Source organism: Strix uralensis, chromosome 17, assembly GCF_047716275.1.
Source record: "Strix uralensis isolate ZFMK-TIS-50842 chromosome 17, bStrUra1, whole genome shotgun sequence".
NCBI classification, from domain to species: Eukaryota; Metazoa; Chordata; class Aves; order Strigiformes; family Strigidae; genus Strix; species Strix uralensis.
Genome location: NC_133988.1, coordinates 5,994,480 through 6,013,661, shown reverse-complemented (window position 1 = coordinate 6,013,661; position 19,182 = coordinate 5,994,480). Strand labels below are relative to the sequence as shown.

Genomic DNA, 19,182 nt, shown 5'->3' with positions numbered 1-19,182 from the left:
AATTAATCACAGCGTGAAAGTATTATTTTTTTCAAACTTAAGTACAGCATATTTTTCATTCTGTTTCTTGAAGAACAATTTAACAAGTCTATGATAAAAGGCCACACATTCACTATGTCTCTGAACTGCTATGAGTATTCCTGACAGAGATGATAGCCATGGTCATACGTATGATGTAAGTTGCAGCTGTTAGTTTAAGAGGTTTTAAATCGCCATCATAAGTTAATAAAATCATATAATGAAAGAGCAAATTTTTGGTAAGAGCTGTCTGTTGTTGCTACCACGTATTAGGTAACAGCACTGCTGATGGAATTAAAATAGAAGGCTTTAGGAAAACAAAATCTAGAGAGGATGAAAATAAAAAAGAAAGAAAAGGTTGAGTTTGTTTAATTTTTTCTTCAAGTTTTGAGTCAGTCTAACATATAGTTGAGGGACTAATTAAATTTTTAACTATTTGAATTTATGCAGTTGTGTAAGAAGGAACTATGCATCTGGCTGCAAGAAGACATAGCATTTATTAAAATTCAATTGTGAAAACATAATGCAATATAAAACAGCAGGAGTGTTTGAACTTAAATTGCCTGCCCTTCTCAGAGCTCCTTGCTCTTAAAAATTTTCCCCTGCTGTTTGCCATTCTATTCCTATATAGACATGCTGTTTTACCATCTTGTCCTATGTTTTACATTTAAAACTTCTCACATAACAAGGACTGCAAACTTCAGAACAATCTAACTGACTGGATGAAGTAGTGCAGTGGTGGTGGATACAGATCATTTGAGGAAATGCCCTGTTCTAGTCCACTTCCTTTGCATGTATCCTGAAGACCCCAAGATGCAAGGTGTTACAGACCAAGATGAGGTCCCACAGTTTTAGAATTAATTTCCTAATTGATTTCCTACATGTAGTTTCTTTAGCAGATGTCTGAGCTGAAACCCACAGTTATGATGGTAACTTGGACAAATTCCCATTCTGTTTGGGCAGCAAGTAAGCTGATGCAAAAAAGCATTTTTTTTACAGAAAATTGTACAGAGGTGTTAACAAAGGGGTCTAAGATACAGTTAAGTTATTTAAGAAATTCAAGTGTGGTAGCAAGTTGCAAAATTATGTTAATCTGGAAATTCCTAAAGTAGTAAAATAAAAACTTCTGGCAAAGTGGGTGGATTTTCTTAGAAAAGTGACTTACTGGAAAAATGAAAGTTTCAGCTTAGGGTGCTTGTTCTCAAATGACAATAATGATGTCTTCATCTAGATTTGAGTGCTTCATCTCAAATGGAGCTGTCATAAGAAAAAGCAAATAGCACTCCTTAGTTAACCTTCATGTTGCAGAAAGTGGGTTTTGTTTCTGATTTTCAGTCTGAAAAGAAGCAAATAGAGTTATTGTGGTATTGCTGGCAAGTGACTTAAACAGAAGTGCAGTAATAGGATCAGAAAGAATTGGGTGGGTGAGTCATTAGGATAAAATCCACGTGCGTGGTGGATCAAATCTAATGCAAGACGTTTCAGGGGAACAAAGGAAAGCCTTGGTCCACTGTCCTTACTCATACAAGCAGTGTTTGTCCAAAACCGAAACAAACAAACAAACAAGAACTCCAAACCCCCAAGATATTCAGCATGTCTAATAGATCATGGGTGAAGTCCGCATCCAGAATGAACTACAAGTTGAGTTCCTGCTTCTCTTACTGTGGATGAACAAGCGTTTCCTTCCTACATTAGTGTTGGTTCAGGAGTTTTGGCTTCAAGCCCTTCTGAACATCTCTCCCATACACATTCTGACTGTCTCTCAGCCCTTGAACTTGATATACTTTATTACTGACTGCCGAAGGGGCAAGTATAATCCTCTAAACCGTTACAAGCTGTAAACTGGAGCATGCAAGTGTATGCATTAGTTATGTTTTTTTAGAGCTGAGCTTAGCTTGAAACGGATTGTTTTCTGTGGGTTCTTGCAAGACAACCACGTATTCTTGTCCAAGTGTTTTTCTGTGATTTAAATGTTGGGGTTACTTTGCAGGCAGAAAGCAGCTAAATCTTCTTCTATCCTATCGCATACCCAGACATGGTCTCTCATCTTATATAAAGCCAGATTTAACCCAGAATCTACCTGTTCAAGTATCTGCTTTTAAACCAAATGAAGAAGCATGGGATGAAACTGTTGTCTTCTCTCTCTAGGCTTTGGGTACCTAAAGTACATGTGTAAATAGAAAGTAGTTCCAACGGTGTCCTTATGGTTGGCTTTACGACTTGACATTTACAGAAATCAGGATACATATTTCACAATAAAACTTAAAGAGAAAGTCTGTGGAGTTCATAAGCATCAACAGCTGCAGTGCTGGCAGGGTGGAGTCGGGGATTGGGACAGACCTCACTGAGTGCTGCAAAGGTTGTCTGCATGTGTGCGTGCACAAATGGGTGCTCATGAAATACCTGCTGAAGGTGAGATGTTCATATCAGAGACGTGGGACTCAGGCATTCTTATTCCATATATGCAATGAAAACGTTTTTACGTGCACTTTCTGCTATTGTTTCCCCTGTTCTTACTCCTGCTCCAGATCTTGCATTGGAGCTTGTCGTTTAACCTCATGGCAATGTTTTAGAAGCAACTGTAGCAATGTTAGAGCACACAACATATTTTAGGCTCGCTCTCTATAATATGCATTGAGATTTGATTGATTTAAACTGTCTCAGGTCAATGACTGATTCTGATTGTAAGTTTTTATTTAGAGCAATTGAAATTTGGCAATTCTGTGGCAACCCACAATTCTCATCGCCCCAGAGCTGTCAAGATGGGTGCCTGTCCTCGCTAAGTAGAGGAAGAAGGAACTTCCCAATATATTGCATCTGCAAGTGACTCTATAGATACATACTTGCTTTCCTATTTCCTCCATTGTTTCATAAGAATATTCTCCTGCAGGGTTTCCCTGAAGCATTACTGCAGTGGAAGTGATCCATAGTTGAATCTGAACTTTTATGATAGTAGTGTGCCAGCAGCTTACTCATTTCTTTGGCCTTAGTGTAACCCTACTGAGTGGTTCCCTGTGGGAGGCTGAGCTGTGCTTGCTTTGAAACACTGTGCTAGAAATCCTACCAACTTGAACTGTGAGGACCCACAGATGAAACAACTGTGTAGTTTATTGCCTGATGAACATGGTCCTGGATGAGTATTGCCTTTGGAAGCCCAGCAGAAACCAAAGGTTTCTCAGCTTGTGATTTCTTTACAGTCCAGTAGTTTTGAGTATATCTTGTTATAAAATATAATTTTTACATGTCTTGGATTATGTTTTCTTGGAGGATGGTTTAGTGATCACTTCTCTTTTTCTTTATTATGTTAGTGATAATTTGAGGCAGAGAGAAGAGACAAATCATAAAACAGTTGGAGATTATTCAGAAGTTGTCTTGGATCAGCAGCTGTATTGCTAATTGAAAGTAATTTCCTAATTTAGGCTTACTTTTGAAGTAGGGATGTTTATAGGTAATAATATAATAATTGCTGACACTGTTGCAATGAGAGGAGAGTAGTAGATCTAATAGTTTATTTCCAGTTTTCTTTGCTGATAGCAATCCCTTAAATTAAGAGTTGCCCGATGCCACTGGGAGAATGATGGTGTGAAGTTCTTGCTAAACTGTGCTAATTCAGAGAGGAATGAAACACTGCACTGAGAAAAGAATTATCTTGTTTGGCTGAATCTTGGATCAAGAGGTTGTCAGCCTCCTCCTGAATTTTTATAGCTTGAGAGAAAAATTATGAGGCTACAATGCATTAGTGGGGAAAAAGGAAGTGTGAATGAAGGATAAAGGCAGCTGAAACAAGATGCAGAGCAGAGAGATCTTGAGAAGAACAAACTAAGAAGAGAAGATTAATTTGGTAGAATTTTAGTGTTCTCCGTTGCCTCTTCGTATTTTTGATAACATTTTAGTTGATGATCCATAATCTGTGTAGAAGTACTGTATGTCTGAGGTTGAAGCTTCCTCATAGTTTGCCTGAGCCCAAAAGCTGCTTTAATTTCGTACCACTGTTTGAGAGCACTTACATAATAGAAGCAGAAGCAGCAAACCAGTTTTATACTGGAAGAGCCTTTTTCTTGTTTTTGTTTTATACAGTGAAACAGCTCAACCCCCTCTAATACACCACGCCTGTCTTGATACTGTAGACCTATATGTGCTTGATTTCACGTTTTATGACAGCAGCACAAAATTGCTTGCCTGTGCATTGCAGTAGGTAACCTATACACTAAAATGAAATAACCTGTAAAATTGTATAGAAGATTGTGATGTATTTTTTAACTTGTCTGATAAATTAATAGAATTTGTTTACTTTGCATGGCACAATTACTGACAGCTAAGCTAAACTTGAAAAGGAGTTTAATGCCCGTTGACCTGGTAGTTTTTTTGAAATACGTGGATGCTGCTGCAGACTTAAGTCAGGAGCTACACAGTGGAAGCTGTACAGTGCTTCTGGTGGTTCTCTGTAGCTTATTTTAATAAATATGCAGCTAAATCATGGATAACATGCATGTATCGGAATGAGAAACTATCATGGTAAACTTGATTGCTAGCATTTTTATTAAAAACAACATAGAATTTAACAATAGAAAATAATTGTTGGCCAAAACAGACTCTAAATGAAATTTCCCTGTTTCAGAAAGTTATGTCAAATTAGAATATAATTTAGAAGTTGCGTCAAAGTAAAGGACTGTGGCAGAAGGGGTGGAATACTGTGTTACTTTAGAACTTTTAAAGTGTGTATCAAAATGAAAAGGTGAATCAGTTACAGCTGAGCTGGGAACATAGAGGAACGTTGTCAGCTCTTATGGATTAATTAAATTGTATCAATGTGTACTGTTTATTCAGAGCTTCCTCTAGCCATCTGTTCTGCGTGTATGTAAAATATATATCTGGTTACTTTCTAGTCTTTGCTGAAACTTTTTCAATGAAGTAAGACCTTATGTTGGACAGACAGTTACTTACAAGCTAGTTTTGGTCATCATTCATAAGAAGATTTAGAGAAAGGAAATAATACTGTTTTAAAAATGAAACCTGATAGTTAAATTTGAATGAAAAGAGTCAAAATGAGAACTTGGAAAGAGTTCAGATTCATCAGAGAATTGAAACATTTGTTGCATTTCCACGTGTTCTATAATTCCCAGTAATGCAGATAAATGTGCCTTTGTTGCGGTTTGTTGTTAACACTTACCGGTTCAGACACTGGGGACTAGTCTCACTATTAGAACCTGTGTGGTTTGATGCCTCATCTGAAACTGTAAGCTGTCGGGTTTTTTTAGTTTTCTGGTGTGTATGGTGTTTTTTCTAATAACCAGCATTAAATGGCTTTTTCAGAGAGTGAGTGCTGTGGTAGAATGGTAAGGAGCCCAAGGCTGATGAGCCTAAATAGGAGTTTGAAACTTGTCTGTTAAATTTGCTTTGTTTTCTGCAGGTCTCTTAACATGGACTTTGAGAATCAAGACAAAGAGAAAGACAATAGCAGCACAGCTGGGTCTTTTAATGGCAACAGCACCAATAACAGTAAGGGTTAGCTTTACTCCTTATCTTTCTTTTGTCACTTCAGTGTGCTGCATCTCCTTGTGCTTCATCCGTCCGTCTGTTTCACCTGTGTGCGTTGTGGATTCACCCGATACAACAGAGCTGTTTTGTCTAGGCATTTACCATCTTGCTATGCACTAATACTGTTATCTAGTTCATGCCCATGGAAGCTAAGTTTAAAACATCAATGTAATATTTCCATAATTCATAGAAATTGCATGCTGCATTTTTTGTCAGGTTTTACTGGAAATGGAAACAGCTTTACTTTAAAAAAAACAAACCCACCATACAGTTATGAGAAGGGAATGTAATTTCTTTTTGTCTGGAGTTTATCACTATGACATATTAGCTAGTCTGTAAGCAGTGAGAGATCTCATGGTATGCTAACAAGTCCATAAGGATGATTCAGCTTTATCAATAGAGAAATTGAAGTATAGAGTTCACATGGCTTTGGGCAACTCATTTATAATGGACAACAAAATATGTGTCTACACACAATCTATTCAGAGTGGGGATTAACATGTCAGCTCCTACATGGTGATTGTCCCCTCTGTAATCTATAAATAGATTCCAGGCAGCTTGGCCATTTGAGATCCACTGTTTTTCAGGTAAAAATATGTACATGAACTGTTAGAGTGGAATGCATTGTACACCATGTGCTGTAAATTCACACCTGAGTTTAACTTACAGCAAGTTATATGGCCATATTCTGAGAATAGGCTCTAGAATGAATAGATTCTGCAAGTTTAGAAGACAGGAGTGAGATATGTGAGCAGCCCTGTGCACAAACCTCTGAATGCTAAGGTTGCTTTGCTTAAAGTAGCAAGTATAGCTTAAAAACTATGAAATAAATAACATATATTATGTTGTATGTGTCTTCTGCTTTTTTGACTTTTTTTTAAAAAAAATGTATAAACTCTTGGAATTTACATATTTGTCAGAGCACTGCTTCTGTTGACAACACTGAGCAAAGAGGTTGCTGTGCTTGGTGATTCAGCAACGAACAGTTGAGGCTTTTGGCATCTGGGAAGTAAGAGAAGACAGACTGGGGCTGGGGAATAAGCACATTAAGGGGATTAGCTGTCAAAATGATCAGAAATGAAATGAAGAACTTGGACATTTAACACTGCAGGCACTAATTCCCGTATGCCAAGGTGGTTTGTAGTATGTCATTTCTGGGTTTTTGTTTTGTTTGTTTTTTTCCCTTGGGAAGTTGAAGGGCATGTGAATAAATGTTCACTCTTAAAGCAGGAGGAACTAGGTCTAAATCACAGATTAGAACACAGGAATTTCTGTGTCTTCGCACTGTCATCACTGGACTATCTGTATTGTGCTTACCCCTTTGTACCAGACCTCAGTAACACAGAAATCCCAAATGACTGAGTTGTTCTGCTTTTTATTTTAAAATTTGTTGTGCTACTTATGTTTTAGGAATAATAGATCCATGACCTGAACTAATGAATGACCATACAGTGCAAGCGTCATGTCTTCCATGCTCATTGTTCAGCTTTTCTTTTGTGAAAATGGTTAAATACTTATGACAGATACTAAGTTGTAGTGAGTGTATTTCACATGTGTTTGAGGTTTTTTGATGTACTCAGATACACTGGTATCTACGAGTTGTGTAGGGAACCTGTTATTTAGACAACTTGCCACTCTTCAACAGAAAAAAATAAAATAGGCACGTTCTCTCACACACAAACAATGTGTGTGTATATTTACTTGTATGTGCATGTATACGTGCATACATACATATGTAAAGATGTTCTGCTTGATAACCTAAAAGCTTATTCTTAAAATCCTGGGACTGGTAAAACCCTGCTTCATACAGCAGTGTCTAATTATTTTGGGATAACATAGTGATGGTAAGCTGGTTTTAGATCTCATCTAGGTCTGAGTCTTGTATTAGTTTTTCATTAGAGACGTTTTGGATACCTCTTATCAAGTGACTGCTTCAGATGTTACCTGTTATTGCAATGCTCTACAAGTATAAGTATGTCTTGTATTTTTAATTGGGCTGCTACTTACAGCTTGTTTCTCCCTCCACTCATCATCAAATGTAAATACAGCTACCAGAGGCTGGTTAAGTATTAGTATTAGAATTTGCAGGGATAGGTGGGCTTTTCCAAGCCTGATCTTCTCAATTTTGTTAGTAATTCTAAAAACTTGTGGTAAAATATAGTAAAAAAGAAGTCCTGTCCCATTATTAATATCCCTAATAGTCACACTGCATCGTTGAGGTGGGAGAAATAATCAGAGTAAAATACCTCAGCATCTCTGCATTGTTTAAAATTGCTTGCAGCTATTAAATGTGAGCATGAATTTTTGTTGGATTTTTAGCATAAAAGGCAAATATAGTGCATGCTGAACTGAGTTGGTAGTTTCATAAACAGGTAAACGACTTGAGTGTTTTTTGAAAACTGCCCTTTATTGTTAGGCTTGATGTTATCTGGTGATTGCAATCAGTGAGGCAATTTAAGTGCATGGTGGCCTTCACCCAAGTGGAATTTGAAGCTGTGGCACCCTTTTCACAAGCTCGGTCAGCCTAACACTGTCTGCAGCTCTGCTGTTGATCAGGCTTTTTACCTCATGCTGAGAGGTTAAATAAAACTTTCATATGCTCTGTTCAACATGTTTGTGTTGCTCAGTGTCAAATGAAGCAAATCTATAATTGCTGTATGATTCCTAATCCCTAAATAATGTTAATTTTTGTAACTTATTATTAATTCTATCTATGGCACAAGAAAAAATTCATGCGTTTTCTTTCAACTTTCAGTTCTTGGATTCTGCAAAGCAGGGCTGTTGCTGTACACACCCAGCCACTGCGATGGTGTGGTTTAGCTGGAGTGTTCTTGCACAGACTGCTCTGCTTGGTTATGATAGTGCATGAGGATCTCGGAGGAAATGTCGGTTTCACTGGCATTGAAATGGAATTTATTGTCAGAGTCCTCAGTTGTGTTGGTGAGGACAGGCTGTCGATATATGTGTGGTAAGAAATAGCCCAAGTTAAATGTCACTTTCCTTCTTCTGCAGGTATTCAAACCATTGATTCTACCCAGGCGCTGTTCCTGCCCATCGGAGCGTCTGTGTCTCTCCTAGTTATGTTCTTCTTCTTTGATTCAGTTCAAGTTGTCTTTACAATATGCACAGCAGGTGACTAAGTTTTCTTCTCTTTATAAGAATTGCAATAGAACAGAAAGTGTTGATATAATTAAATATTGTTGATAAGAATTATAATACATGTCATAGTACATTGAAAAAAAACCTCATCAGGTTTCACAGTTGTATTTTCATGTCTCTGTAGCTATTAATAAAGTGACAAGTATTATTTGAGAAGTATTTTCCACTTAGAGATTTGCTAAACCTACTGAACTATAAATTGCCAGAGTTTTGAAAGATGCTGGATGAATTATTTTACGTAAAGTTCACTTGTTTATAAATCAGTGCTCAGAACTGTACACGGTATTTCATAACTCAGGTGCTTTATAGGATCATAGCATAACTGTGGAGTTCCTCTCCAGAGACTTCTTTTCCTAGTTTAATTTTGGGTTTTGCTTTTATGCAGTTTTTCTTTGTTTCAAGGATATTTCTGGTCTCACTAGCATTTTGAGTATTATTCTTTTGCACCGCTTGAATTTAGAACAAAAATGAAACTGTTGTCTGCAAATAAATTGCAAGTCCTCTGATCCTGTTTATTATTATTTACATTTTGTCATTTAAGTAAATACCAGGGCTTCGAATTTTGGAAAATTTTGGCCTTTTGATCTTTTTTCAGTTTTTCAAGAGACCAGCTGCTGTTCAGGGTAGCAAGATTCTTCCTACTGCTTGAAATGTGCATAAGCTTTTAAAAATTGTACTCCTCAGTCCACATACAGAGTCTGTGAAGACTTTTAAACCCCTAAATAGCTCTCATCCTCTCCTACTTCACGTATATGCAATGCAGGCTTTTCCCTCATGATTTAACTCCTGAGCTATGCGTCCTCTCCAGCCCTTTAAAAAGGACTGATGTTGATGAGTGAAATCTAAATTTCTGCTCTTGACATGAGTCTGAGACTCCTATCTCTAATTCTGGAGGCACAGTTCTGTAGAGGTCTTCTGAATACTGCTTTTATAACTTTGACCTATGACACGTATGTTCTTTCCTATTAAAAATAAATTATGAGATAAATTCTACTATGTGCTAGATATTAGGGGAATATATATACACACCTATATAATAAGATATTGTAAAGGAAGACTTATGACAAAAGACAGATTTAATTTGTCAAGCTTATTGGTCCATTTATTTCCAGAATGACCTTGACATTTGTAACTTTATTTGTAACATTTGTGGTGTGTAATTAGACGATATTGCGTCAGCTGGGGCTTGTTGCAGGTTTAAGAGGATTGAGTCTGTTTGGATCAGTGCACTTGGGTATCTTTATTCTTGAACCTGGTTTTAGGATACTTTTGTGCTTTTCCTTGGTCTTGCATTGGGGAGCGTCATTAAGCCCAGGGGACTTTGGCCCCAGAACCTCTAAATGCAAAGTTAGAGGCTATAGAGCAGGATGCGGACCCTGCTGGAGTTGGGAACCTCCAGCTGGAACTGTGGGACTTGGTCCCTCTGTCCCCTGAAGCTCAAGTAGTGCTATTTTACATCCCCTTTTTGTAGACTTCAGAGGCTGATGTGGGGGAATTTCTAAACTGTAACGGATGTCTGGTTTCTTAAACCCCTCTTAAATCTTCCTCCCACAAAGATTTGCCATCAGGGAAGAGTCGGGAGCCAGGGTAGGTGCAGCAAACAGCCCAAGGCCAGGACCAGCTGCTAAGCAGAGGCCAGAGCTGAAGAGTTGGCGCGTTGCCTGCAGACAGGAGTTAAGCCGATTGAATAAATAGGTATTGAGACTAGAGGGAAAAGTTATGACTGGAAGCCCGGACAGTCATGAACGAGATTGAGAAGGCACTGTGTATCACTGTGATTGCATTTTAATTTTTATACTCTCTGAACTAGCCCAGCTTTGGGGTGGCAGTGGTTGGGGATACCAGGACAGGAGGTGCAGAGCTCCCTGCTGCAAAGAGCCGAAGGGGAAGGAGAGATGCCGAGGGTGGTGAGGGGCGGCTTGGGGTGAGGAAGGCTCAGTCCCGGCAGTGGTGGAGGTGGGGTAGGGAGCAGGGCAGGCAGGCAGCAAGGCCTGCAGGACTGGGGGCAACAGGGGCACGGGTTTTGCTGTGCAGCGTTCTTTGTCATGCACCTCTGAAAAGGTTCCTGGTTCAATGTGTGCAGAGTTGCCACGCTCTCCATGCTTTCCCTACCTATTCTGCTTTTTTTTTTTCTCCTCTCTGAAGTACTGATAGAACTGTGAGTGTCCATGGTGCTGTTTTCATACATTTTTTTTTTTTTTTTATAAATGAATTGACTGTTGTTTGGTTTTGTGGTGTTTTTTTTTTTTTTTTTTAATTTTTAATCTTCCTCCCACCAGGAGGGCATTGAGAAGAGGAAAGTTGTGGTTTTAACCAAACCAATTTCTTTTCTCCATTTGGTTTAAGCTGTGTACTAAAGAGAATATTTGATTCCTTCTCATTATCTTAATTTGAGAATAAAAAAAAAAAATCCCTTTTTAAAAACCACCCCAATTTTTAAAGGACTGAAAACAGCACAGAGATTTGATTTGCAGCATGCAGAAAATGTCGAGCAACTCTTCCATTTTCATTTCAGTCTGTTCTTGCTACAGCAGTTTTGGATGCGTGCTGCTGACATGTCTGTGTCTCCACACCCTCATTCTTCAGCATTTTAAACAGTCCTTAGTACAAATTCATTGCTATTATTTTAAAAAAAAAATGGAAGGAAAAATGATTATAAATACCAGCAGTTACTAGACGTTTTCACAAATGCATGGGTGGGATAAGTATGCTTCTTAAAAAAGAAAATGTTTATGGAAATAGTCTATTTGGATATTTATTTATTTTTATCGTCCTATTTTCAAAAATGCAAAGCACTTCATATTTTAAAAAAGTTAAGTTGCCAGCTATTGGATATAACTTACTTTAAGTTGTACTGTATTTCAGTAATGAATACAGGGTTTTGAGTGAGAAGGGGGAAAAAACTGACTATCTGAGTTAAAAAGTGGAAAAAAACCCTTTATTATTCTGCCTTTGTGTCATATGTTGAAGAATTTTAAAAGAATCTCACAACCAGTTTGTAGTAAGTTCTTTTTTTTTTTTGACTCGTAGATTATTTGAAAACTGTTTTTTTTTTCCTGACATGATCATGAATAGCTTTCAGACTTCTTTTTTAAGGTTTGGGGATGGGGTGTTTCGTTCCTTTGAGAGCTTTTATTTTGATTGAGGTTTGAAAGCGTACTAACAACAGAAGTTCTGCAGAAAACCTTGGAGCCTGTAGCTGCTCTTGCTGTAATAATACTGCAGCATATGATAATAGGACATTGTTGCAAGAGCTTTTTCAAATTGGAGAAGCTTGTTTGTGTACTGTAGAAATTAGGTCTGAATGTACTAATATTACCTTTTCTTCTTTTTCCAGTCCTTGCAACAATAGCTTTTGCTTTCCTTCTGCTCCCGATGTGCCAGTACTTAACGCGGCCATGTTCACCTCAAAACAAGTAAGGACTTGAGAAATCTTTTTCTCCTCTTCTTGTATGTTGTATTTATTTCTTTTAATGAGACTGCTTTAATGGAGTCTTTGGTTACAAGCATTAACCTCAGGGCTTCAGGGCTGATGTTTGTGCATGTTTTTTGTGCCAACACCATGTTTCCACTTTGAAACTAGGAAGCACAATTTCTTCAAGTCAATGTGTGCGTGCCAGCTGGGGAAATGCGGTACCATTGCAGGGACTAGATTTCCCAACAGCGGTTTTTAAGAATTTTGGCTGAGATTTCAGAGTTTGGGATTTGGTATTGGATTTTAATGTTTGTTAACATTGGACTATGGATTTTAATGCTGGCTCTTTCAGAGACTGTAGTTACACTAGTGAAAATTACAGAAGTTAATGTCATGTTTTGAAACTAATTTTGTTTTTTACCTTGTGACTGGAGTTCATGTTGCAAAAAGCACTATCTTGGATGGTAACTAGGAAGGAGCATTCATGGTAACAATTTCAAGAGAGGTGCCAAGATTTACAGGGTTTTTTCTGTCTCTGTAGTTCAGGCTTTACACACATTATTTGAATGTGAGGGAAGCTTTTATTTTGTTGCTGTTTTGGTACCTACTGTGGCAAAGGAACTTCCCTTCAGTTGTTTTTGGCATCTTTCATCAGCAGTTGAGCCTTGTTCCAACAGCGTCCATTTTCTGTTCTTTAAATGGAAACATAAAGTCTTCTAGCTGATGTTTATATGTTGTTCCTAGGATTTCCTTTGGCTGCTGTGGGCGTTTCACTGCTGCTGAGTTGCTCTCATTTTCTCTGTCTGTGATGCTTGTCCTTATCTGGGTCCTAACTGGCCACTGGCTCCTTATGGATGGTGAGTATGTGAATTAAGGGGTTTTACTACTGGTTTGTGCCTGTTCTGACACATCCAGTCACCTGGTGATGATTGGTGAAATTTGCTAATATTAGTGGCTTGCTGAGTTGTAATATTGTGTGGTAGACTCCCTGAAAACAACCGCTGTCAGGAACATGCCAGGGTAGTGTTTGGGACACCTGTTTTTCTGGTTTGTAAAAGCTTCCAAGGAAGTGCCAGTACACTCATGAAAGATATTCTGCACCTGTGTGGTGTAGGGTGAATTGCCAGTTTTAGTTAAAGATGTGTGGAGACAGTGGTTGTTTATGAATCATAACTTGATCTTAACAATCTGGTTATTTTTGGCTGTGTGTCTTGTTGTTCATTGGTTCAGATGATCAAATAATTTGTTGTGAGACAGTTCACAGTAGCTGGTTGTCTTTGATCTCTTTGATGCTTGCCATGGATGGTGAGATGGGTGAAGCTGGCAGGCATCCAGTTGGCTTGAAGGTGTGATTTTTTTTTTTTTTTTTTTTTTTCTCCTCCATGCTGGTTGAACTGAATTCACAGCTTAGTGTTCCAAAAAGGAGCTTTCCTCCTCCCCTCCTGCCTTCCAGATCTCTTGTGCTAGCTCTGGCACTCATTTAATCACATGGTAAACTGATTCAGCTCACTAGAATGGCAGCGTACTCTTTTTTTGCCAGGCTATTTTTCTGCTGCTTCAGTAAGATGAATTGGATTATTGTGCAGTCAGGTATGTGCTAAATTTGGCAAAAGGTAAGTGGCAGCATGATGGGATCTGAGAGGACGGAGTGGATATGATGGCAAAGGGATGAAGGGGTAGCCAGGAGCAGGACCTCCCCTTCTCAGCAGTGTCAGGCAGCTAAATTGGCTTAGGACATCTCATGAAATGGCACCCTGAGGTTGTGATTGCTTGAGGAAAAATAGCTGGGACAACATTACCTGCCCTTGAAATGGTTTGTTGCAATAGAAAACATACATCGCATCAGCTTTCCAGCTCCTAAATGAGGTAGCAGCAACAGAAAGTCCTTAGCCCTGAAACCTCTCGTGACCTTGATTATTTCCTTTGTATATATGTGTTACGTTTCATTCGTGCTTTTTGCAGCATTTAAAAGTTCCACCTGTTGTATGTTGGGGAATACGTTTTAAAGTACCCAGATACTAAAGGAAAAAATGCAGATGAAGTTTGTTTTATGTTAAGCAGAGTAGCCCACCATGAAATCAAGGGTGATTTTTTGATCTGCAGTAGCTGCAAAGCTAAATGGAGTGTCAAGTGTGGATTTTGACAAAATCTGAAAAGATGTCTACACTGAGATATTGACAGAAGCATTTACTTAAAAATAGCTATTTTTGTGAGCACTTCACTCTGAAATAGTGGGCTTTGAGGTAATTAATCCGCAGAGTAGTGAACTACTGGTGCAGAGTGGTTTCTGGGTTTTATTTCTCTTGGTGGTTGTTTATGATTTACTGAATCGTGTTGATACTGTCTAGCTTTGGAGTATTTTATGTAGTTTATATTAAGGGAGCTTGAACTTACATAGGTAAGCCTTCTGTCATTTGCTCAAACCCAATTAAATCAGTATTTGTCAGTGACATTGAACAGGGGACAGCACTTACTGGCCTTCGTCAGGGAAACAGACTCTAGTTTTACACCTCATACTATACTGCTGTAAGTGGGATCACATCATCTCTGCCTTTACACTTTGCTCCTCTGTAACCAAATACTTCAGACCCCAATTAATCTTGTTTGGAGGGAAACGTGGCCAATAAGTACTGCTGGGTAATATATGCAAGTGGAGCACTTGCTGGTCTTTAAGCCAGTGCCTGCCAGCTGCTGGATGTGCTGTGATCTACCTCCTCCTCCCGCTTGCACGGGGATGATCTTCTGTTTCGCTGTCGGCAGAAAATGAAACAGATGTTGTGAACGTGCTTCGCAGCGCCTGGGCTGGTGGCTGGAGGGAGAAGTGAGGCAGGCGTTTCTTAACAGTACACCTCAATTTTTGTGTGCATGGTTTGTTGTTGTGCAGGTGAGTCTGTCTTTATGAGATAGTATTTCTGCTTCAGAGCTGAGTGAAAAGGAGGGGAAATACTTCATGGTAATTTCCAGTCCTTACAAAATCGAGGTATGGCAGTTCCTGCCAGAACAGTCTTCATTGCTTAAATACTACAATTCCCCCGTCTGCGCAGTAGTTGGTGGAACGGTTTCTAAAGCCAGGGACATTTCGCAGGACAGAATGAGCAGATGCTGTCTCCGGGGGGTTGTTCTGGCACGTGATGATGTACATTTATAGGTCTTGAAGTGCTTATTTCTCAGAGCGGGTTGTTTGATGGCAGAATCATCAAGGATGGTCACTGACCCCTGGTAAAGCCTGGTTAAAAGCTTTCCTAAATAGTGGACATAGCTGGAGATGTACAACGGGAAGGCTATAGATGTATGCAGTGTCTATCTATAGCTACAGAGTGAACTGAACAGTCACGGATACCCTGGGAACTGCTGCAGACCTTAACTGCTGCGGCCATCGGGCAGAGGCGACTTCATGACATGTTCTTATTCCCACTCTTTAAAATACACTGTCAGAGTTTTATAGGAACGTGATCAGATTAGAACTTCAGTACCTGTTCCTTTCAAAGGTCAACTGGTGGCCTGTGAGGACGTTTAAGCCTTGCCAGCTTGCATAATGCTTTGTAAATCAAACACCACACCACACCACCTGCATCTCGGTGGTTTCGTCTGCTCTGGGTGCACTGGTGCAGTAAAGCTGAAAAATAACGCTGTATCCAGAGAGTCTAATCACATATGCAAGAATATTCTTAATCCTCAGAATATCCTTATTCCATAAGGAGTGTGCTTGCAGGGACTCTGAAGTTAATTCGTTCTGTTAATTGAAGGTTAACTCTTTCAGTTGGTTCTTCTTTATTCAGCTTCGGTAACCCGTTGCCCAGCACTTCCATCCCAGAGCTACCTTTCGTGTGGCTATTTCACGTCCCTCCCTCCCTCCCACTCTAATTTGGAATATATTTCAGTGGAGATCTGCATATATAGTTTGTCAACACCATTCATGAGCTTGGATATGGATGACTTTGTTTCTCATATGGTTTCTGGTTTTTTTCATTGGAAAGGAAGCTGGCTTCCATTTAGAGAAGCCTGTAGGTGGTTTGACTGCACTTTGGCCTTTATTACTCGTACTTGCTCACAGGCATTCTTGCTTCTGTTTTTTAAATTTACCAATATTTCTTAAAGCAGTTGCAAAACTGCATAATTACTAGCATGTGTATTTCACTGTCATCTAAAGGACTTTTTTTCTATCCCGTATTTGCTTAGTTTGAAGCAGGTGTCTTGTGGTGTGCCTGCATTTGTTTAGGCGATGGAGAAATAGAGTGTGTGAACAATAGATAAAACTTTATGCTGGTTAAAATATTTCCACTTCTAGTTAATTATAACCTGGAAATCCTCTCCTAAATATAGGCTTGCTTGAGCTATTATTAACAGTGGCTTTAGAGAAAGCTCTTTGATTTAAGACAGACTGTTCCCTTGTATTTGCTCTTCTGCCAGAGGAAGTCTGTAACTGAAGGCTATATTGAATTACTGAATGCAGTTCTTTTTCTTGCTGCTTTGCTGTGTCAAATTCTTTAAACCTCAATAATTTGCTTACATTTTATAGCTAGTTACAGTTATGCAGCATGATTTAGGGTACATTTTTATCTGAGTAATCCCATTACTTCATTAAAACTGGCAGCCAGCGCACTTAGTGTTGCGCTAAGCTTGTCAGTTCTCAAAAGATAAGGTGGGTTTGGCAAAGTCATTGCAGGGATGCAGCCCCTGGGCACTGCGGGCAACCATGCTGGCAGGTGTTTGGTGGCACTTTTTTCCCTTGAATCTGTATGGAAATGTTTCCTTAGTGTTTTGATGGAAGAACTCCACATCTTTGAGGTGAAATGCAAGCATAAGGTAGTCTTACAGTTGCATAATTAGAGCATGAGAATCCAAAGGGTAAATTGTAAATTTTGGCCTTCGTCAAGTTGTCGTGCTGGTGGCCATATTATGTAATGAGTCGATTTTCCCTGCAGTTTCACTTGGTCAAAATAGGATTATAACTTTTTACAAATTCTGTGTCACATTAGACAAATGCATTTTGCTTACAAATGTCTGCATACTTAAGTGTAATCTGGTCCCAACAGGGCTCCATTATTCCTTCTAAATGTACTGATACCATAGATGAAACTTGATTTATTTTTAAAGTTTTTTTATTTTAAGGATCTCTTTAGGGATTTGCTTGTAACCAGTTGAAATATATTCAATTGTCGGTGGAGTATCTTTCATAGCTAAGGCTAGGCTTAAAGAAGCAGGAAATCACACGAACGTGAAGACTGGGATTTTCTTTTAGCGTAACATCTTTGTTTTCTACCGTGACAAAATTCCCCTTGGAACAGAACTAATATCTGAGCTGCGGTGTGTCATTCAGCTTGTTGATCTCGCTGAAAACTCACCCTTGGGAGGAGGGCTAGGAAAAGACTTGCCCATATTTTTTTCCCCATTGGTAGGTAGGCTTTCACATAGATTTTTGTTATTGGGAAATCCCTGTATATCTAAACAATAATATTTCATAGTTCATGTTTAGGACGTCTTACACAACCTTGCCCAAGCAGAAGATTGGTTTCAGTGGGTTTTTGTCATATCATGTTCTAACATGTCATGTAACCATGCTATTTCTGAATTAAGAGTCAAGGATTTTATTTATTTTATGCATTTACTAGAAAACCTCCTAAAAGTGTAAAAGAAGAGTTTATGTTTGGGGCACAAAGAATTCAGAGTTGCTGCTTCTGTTTTGAACTGGGTAGCCGGTGTTTTGTGAGGAGATGGAGTCTCTAGGACACAAGACATGAAAACATTTCTCTGTGGCGGGTAGTGGAAGTTGAGTGGAATGGGCAGCTGTGCCTGCAGAGGGATTTCTGCCTCCATGGGGGCATGTTCACAGTTGGCTACTGAATGTATTTTGATTTTTCTTAACTCTGGTAAGGAGAATGTCACTATCTGAAAATAACAGACAGTCATCTAGTGCATGCAGTGCTGCACAGGTGCAAACAGAGGCTGCTTTGGGGTGTTTTTTGTGGGGGAGGTATTGGCTTGGTTTTGGTTTTATTTTTTTGTTTGTTTTGCTATTTTTAATGAACTAATTATGTGCTTGCATTTTGTAGCTCTGGCTATGGGCCTGTGTGTTGCAATGATAGCCTTTGTTCGGCTGCCGAGCCTGAAGGTTTCCTGCTTGCTACTCTCTGGGTTACTAATTTATGATGTCTTTTGGGTAAGTGTTTTGTTTGGTTCTGCTAAATCTGTTTTTATCCTTTGGATTTGTAATTGGCCTTGGGCCATTTTTACATGAATTGTACTAGTATGAACTCGATGAAATCTGGCAAAGCCAGAAGATCAGCTTCATTGCTCCATTCTGAGATGTTAAAGTCTGCAGCAGGATACAGAATGATTTCCTCACTAATTAGTTGACAAAAGCAGAAACATGATTAGAATATTTCAATTTTGCCATATTATTTAAAAAAATAAATTGGACCTCAAATTTTGAAAGCCTGGCTGAAGATCAGAACAAGCATTTCCAAGTAAACACAAAGCCTCTTCCACGCTTGCACAGTACGCACATGCCAACTTCTTATTAGCAGTGAAATGTGCAAAACAGGAATGCAAACTGATTTATAGCCAGTAAGGCTGGCATAAAATCTTACTGCATTTTTCCAAGAAACCTGACAGAATATATTTTGTAATACTGAAAGGATTTTGTTTTACCTTTGCATAACACCGAGCACTGATCCTGGGAAGCTCTTGCTGACAGCTCTGGCAGCCAGTCAGTTTCCCAGTGTGATGAGCTGTAGCGTAAGAGCCTGTTTGAAACAAGTGTGGCATCATTCCATTTATGAGTGAGCACCACACTTACCTCTTCTCTGCTTTCAAGCTTTCTCATGGTTTCAGTATCCTGTTACCAGCCTTTGTAGCCCTGGACTACCTACTTGTAGTCTGGGCAGATCCTTTGCCAAAGGATCTCAAAGATATTGATCATTATCTTGATATTAGAGAGTATATTCCAGTTATTCTTGAGGATTAATAACGTAAAGAGCTTTAGCTGAATTTTTGAAATACATTTTGCCTTTTATCATCATATATACGACATATACATATGGAAAACTTGG

At 38.9% G+C, this 19,182-nt stretch overlaps 1 protein-coding gene across 4 annotated transcripts in view; it reads left to right on the top strand.

Moving 5' to 3' along the window:
* Positions 1 to 19,182, top strand: part of SPPL3 (signal peptide peptidase like 3) — a 62,136-nt gene that overhangs the window by 37,952 nt on the left and 5,002 nt on the right. For 2 of the 4 annotated variants that reach the window (XM_074886740.1, XM_074886738.1), the window contains exons 3-7: positions 5,429 to 5,523; positions 8,569 to 8,688; positions 12,053 to 12,131; positions 12,875 to 12,987; positions 18,184 to 18,290. In XM_074886740.1, the coding sequence (XP_074742841.1) occupies positions 5,429 to 5,523; positions 8,569 to 8,688; positions 12,053 to 12,131; positions 12,875 to 12,987; positions 18,184 to 18,290 (514 nt within the window). The remainder of the gene's footprint in view (positions 1 to 5,428; positions 5,524 to 8,568; positions 8,689 to 12,052; positions 12,132 to 12,874; positions 12,988 to 18,183; positions 18,291 to 19,182) is intronic. The other 2 variants (XM_074886741.1, XM_074886739.1) reach the window with 1 other exon arrangement.